Here is a 2,867-nt window from a genome sequence, read left to right as displayed (position 1 = left end):
TCAGATCATTTGTTTATAGTCCTAGAATAGTTCATTACCACCCGAGACAGGTTTTTCCAAACGCGACAGCTTTTTCGCATGACTGTAAATATTATAATATTTATTATAATATTTATTATATAATTTAACAATTTTCATAATAGTGTATGTGTATTAATAAAATATAGTATAGTAATAGTATTATTTTCAATTATATTTGTTATATTATTATGTGTAAAAGTTATTGTAATAAATATAGTATAATTATTAATTAAATAATGATAAATTATAATATTAATAGTAATTAATAATATTAATAATTCAAGTTATTAGTTTATATTTACAAATTATCGTTTTTATTTATAATTACATAATAGTAAAATAACTAATGTATAAGAGTAAATTAATACATTATAATTTAATTATAATTATTTTTACTATATAAATAATGTATTATTATTAATATTATAATAGTTTAAATAATTATAGTAATTAAAGTTATAAAACATTAACAACATTGTTTAAGTTCTTGTGTTTGTTGTTTATCAGAAATCTGTTGTTGTGATGTGATTTGAATTTTTTTGACTTGTGGAGCTTCTCCAAACAGTTCTGGATTTTTTTCATAGACTTCTTTTACAAGAGTTTTAAACATTTCTTTAATATTAGTCCCATTTTTGGCAGATGTTTCAAAATATTTCATTCCAATTTTATCTGCAAATGTTTTGGCCTCTTCTTTGGTTACAATTCTCTCGGCAATGTCGCACTTGTTTCCACATAACATGAAAGTCATTGTATCGCCTTCACTTTTCTTGAAATCGTCTATCCAAAAATTAATGCCTTTTTGTTATTTTCAATAATAAATATAACTATTTATATTATTAATTTTTTATCACAAAAACTACCAACAAACTATCAAACGATTTTTTGTTTGACACATCAAACACAAAAATCACTCCATTTACTCCTCGGTACGCAGTTTTAGTGACTGAACGGAATTTTTCTTGTCCAGCTATATGTTATTAATAGTAAATATTATTATTGTATATAAATTATTAATATATTAATATATTATATAATGATATTATAATGTATAGTAAAATATTATTATAGTTTTAATTAAAATGTATTAAATACAATAAAATAATATTATTAATAACAATTTACTATAATAATAATTTCACTTGAATTAGATGATAATTTAAAACAAATACAATGATATATGATGATACAAACCAGTGTCCCATAATTCACAACAAAATAAGCCCTCTTTTGCAGCTAATACCCAACTCTCTTTCTCAACACCAACTGTTGATAAAATGCTTGGATTGAACACTTTATTTACTTGTGCTTGAATGATTGAAGTCTTACCTACAGCACTTTCACCAAGAAGAATCAATTTCTCTTCTATAGAGACAGGGAGTCCAAAAGCATTTTTACGGACAAGCCCATCTTCAACTTCATTTTCTTTGCAAACTTCTTTGATGGCACTCATTGTATTGTGTATAGTAAGTTTTCGTACATTATTGAACTAATAAATAACAACACTCTCTCCATCCAATTGAAACAATTGATAAATTAACATACTAATGTGATTACTATATTTTATTAGTATATTTATCATAAAGTATAGTTTAATTATTTAATTTGGTGTGTTAGTATTAATTTTTATTTTTTATACAATCCATAAGTAAATCATCTGTCAAAAACATTAACGTAATTGTTCTATAAAGTTTTTTTCACACGTAAAAACAATTATAATTATAATTATTTAAAAATATGTATATTTTATTAAAATTTATTCAATAACTATTAACATTATTTATCATTGAAAACAATAACAGTTTTAAACCAACATTATGTAATTAATAAAGGAATTGTTCGAAACACTTATATTGTTGACTAAATAATAGTCATAGACCAAATAATTGTAAGAAGTAAAATAAATAGTTCTAAAACCTTAATCAAGAACTATTTTTAAAAATAGAAATGGGTTCTTGGTATTATTTGGTGTACCTTTTTTTTTACTTTTTTTCATTGGTCATTTCCAAGGTAATTAACGGGAAATACATCCTTCTTACAATTATTTGGTCTCTGATAATTATTTGGTCAACTGTAATACATTGGTTAACTTTGCTAATTAATTAAAATTTATTTTGCTGAACTATTGAAAATAAATAAAAAAACAATAACAATTTTAGTAATAAAATGATACATTTATTACAATTTTAATATAAAATATTAAAATATCAAGTCGAATTTGTCGTTTTAAAGTCGATGAATTTATTTAAAAAAAGATAAAAAACTAAATAATTTGAATGAAAAATTTGAATTTAAAAGTTGTGTTTTCTGGTGATACAAACACTGGTAAAACAGTAGCAGCCACTGGTATCCAAGGTAAAATGGATACGACTGGGATAACGACGATAGGTTGTGACTATTTAGTTTGTTTCCAAGTTTTTCATTTTACATTTTTTGACAAACAGTCCAAAACATTATACGTCGACAGAAGAAAAGTAAAAATAAATATATTTGATAGAGGTATGTTGTTTTATAAATTTTAATAAACATTAAATAAATAACAGCTGGTACTGAAAGATTTCAAACTCTTGTTAGAATATACTTTAAGTTTGTTATTAATTATTATAATTATTACTATTTTAATAATAATAAAATAATATAAAAATGTTATTATTAATATTACAATAATATTTTTCTTATTAAATATAATTATAAGTTTATACAGAAAAACTTTAACATTTTATTATATCAAAAAGGTGTATTTATTCAATAACAAATGATTTTTAATGTCGTACTACAGTTAAAGAATAACATTTTAATGAATAATAAATTGAATTAATAATTAATAATAATTTGAGTTAATAGTTTTT

General features: G+C 21.9%; 1 protein-coding gene across 1 annotated transcript; it reads right to left on the bottom strand.

Annotated features, from left to right (window-relative positions):
* Positions 1–487: 487 nt before the first annotated feature.
* EIN_438500 (GTP-binding protein SAS1, putative) lies at positions 488–1,471 on the bottom strand (the record flags this gene model as incomplete). Its single annotated transcript, XM_004255523.1, has 3 exons — positions 488–816; positions 890–988; positions 1,213–1,471. 3 exons carry the CDS (start codon positions 1,469–1,471, stop codon positions 488–490), a joined length of 687 nt encoding a protein of 228 aa, XP_004255571.1.
* Positions 1,472–2,867: the final 1,396 nt, after the last annotated feature.

The sequence above is a fragment of the Entamoeba invadens genome, assembly GCF_000330505.1.
Source record: "Entamoeba invadens IP1 unplaced genomic scaffold scaff_1105074724362, whole genome shotgun sequence".
NCBI lineage: Eukaryota > Evosea > Mastigamoebida > Endamoebidae > Entamoeba > Entamoeba invadens.
The sequence above is the reverse complement of the archived record's forward strand: the minus strand, read 5'-3'. Positions and strand labels throughout refer to the sequence as shown.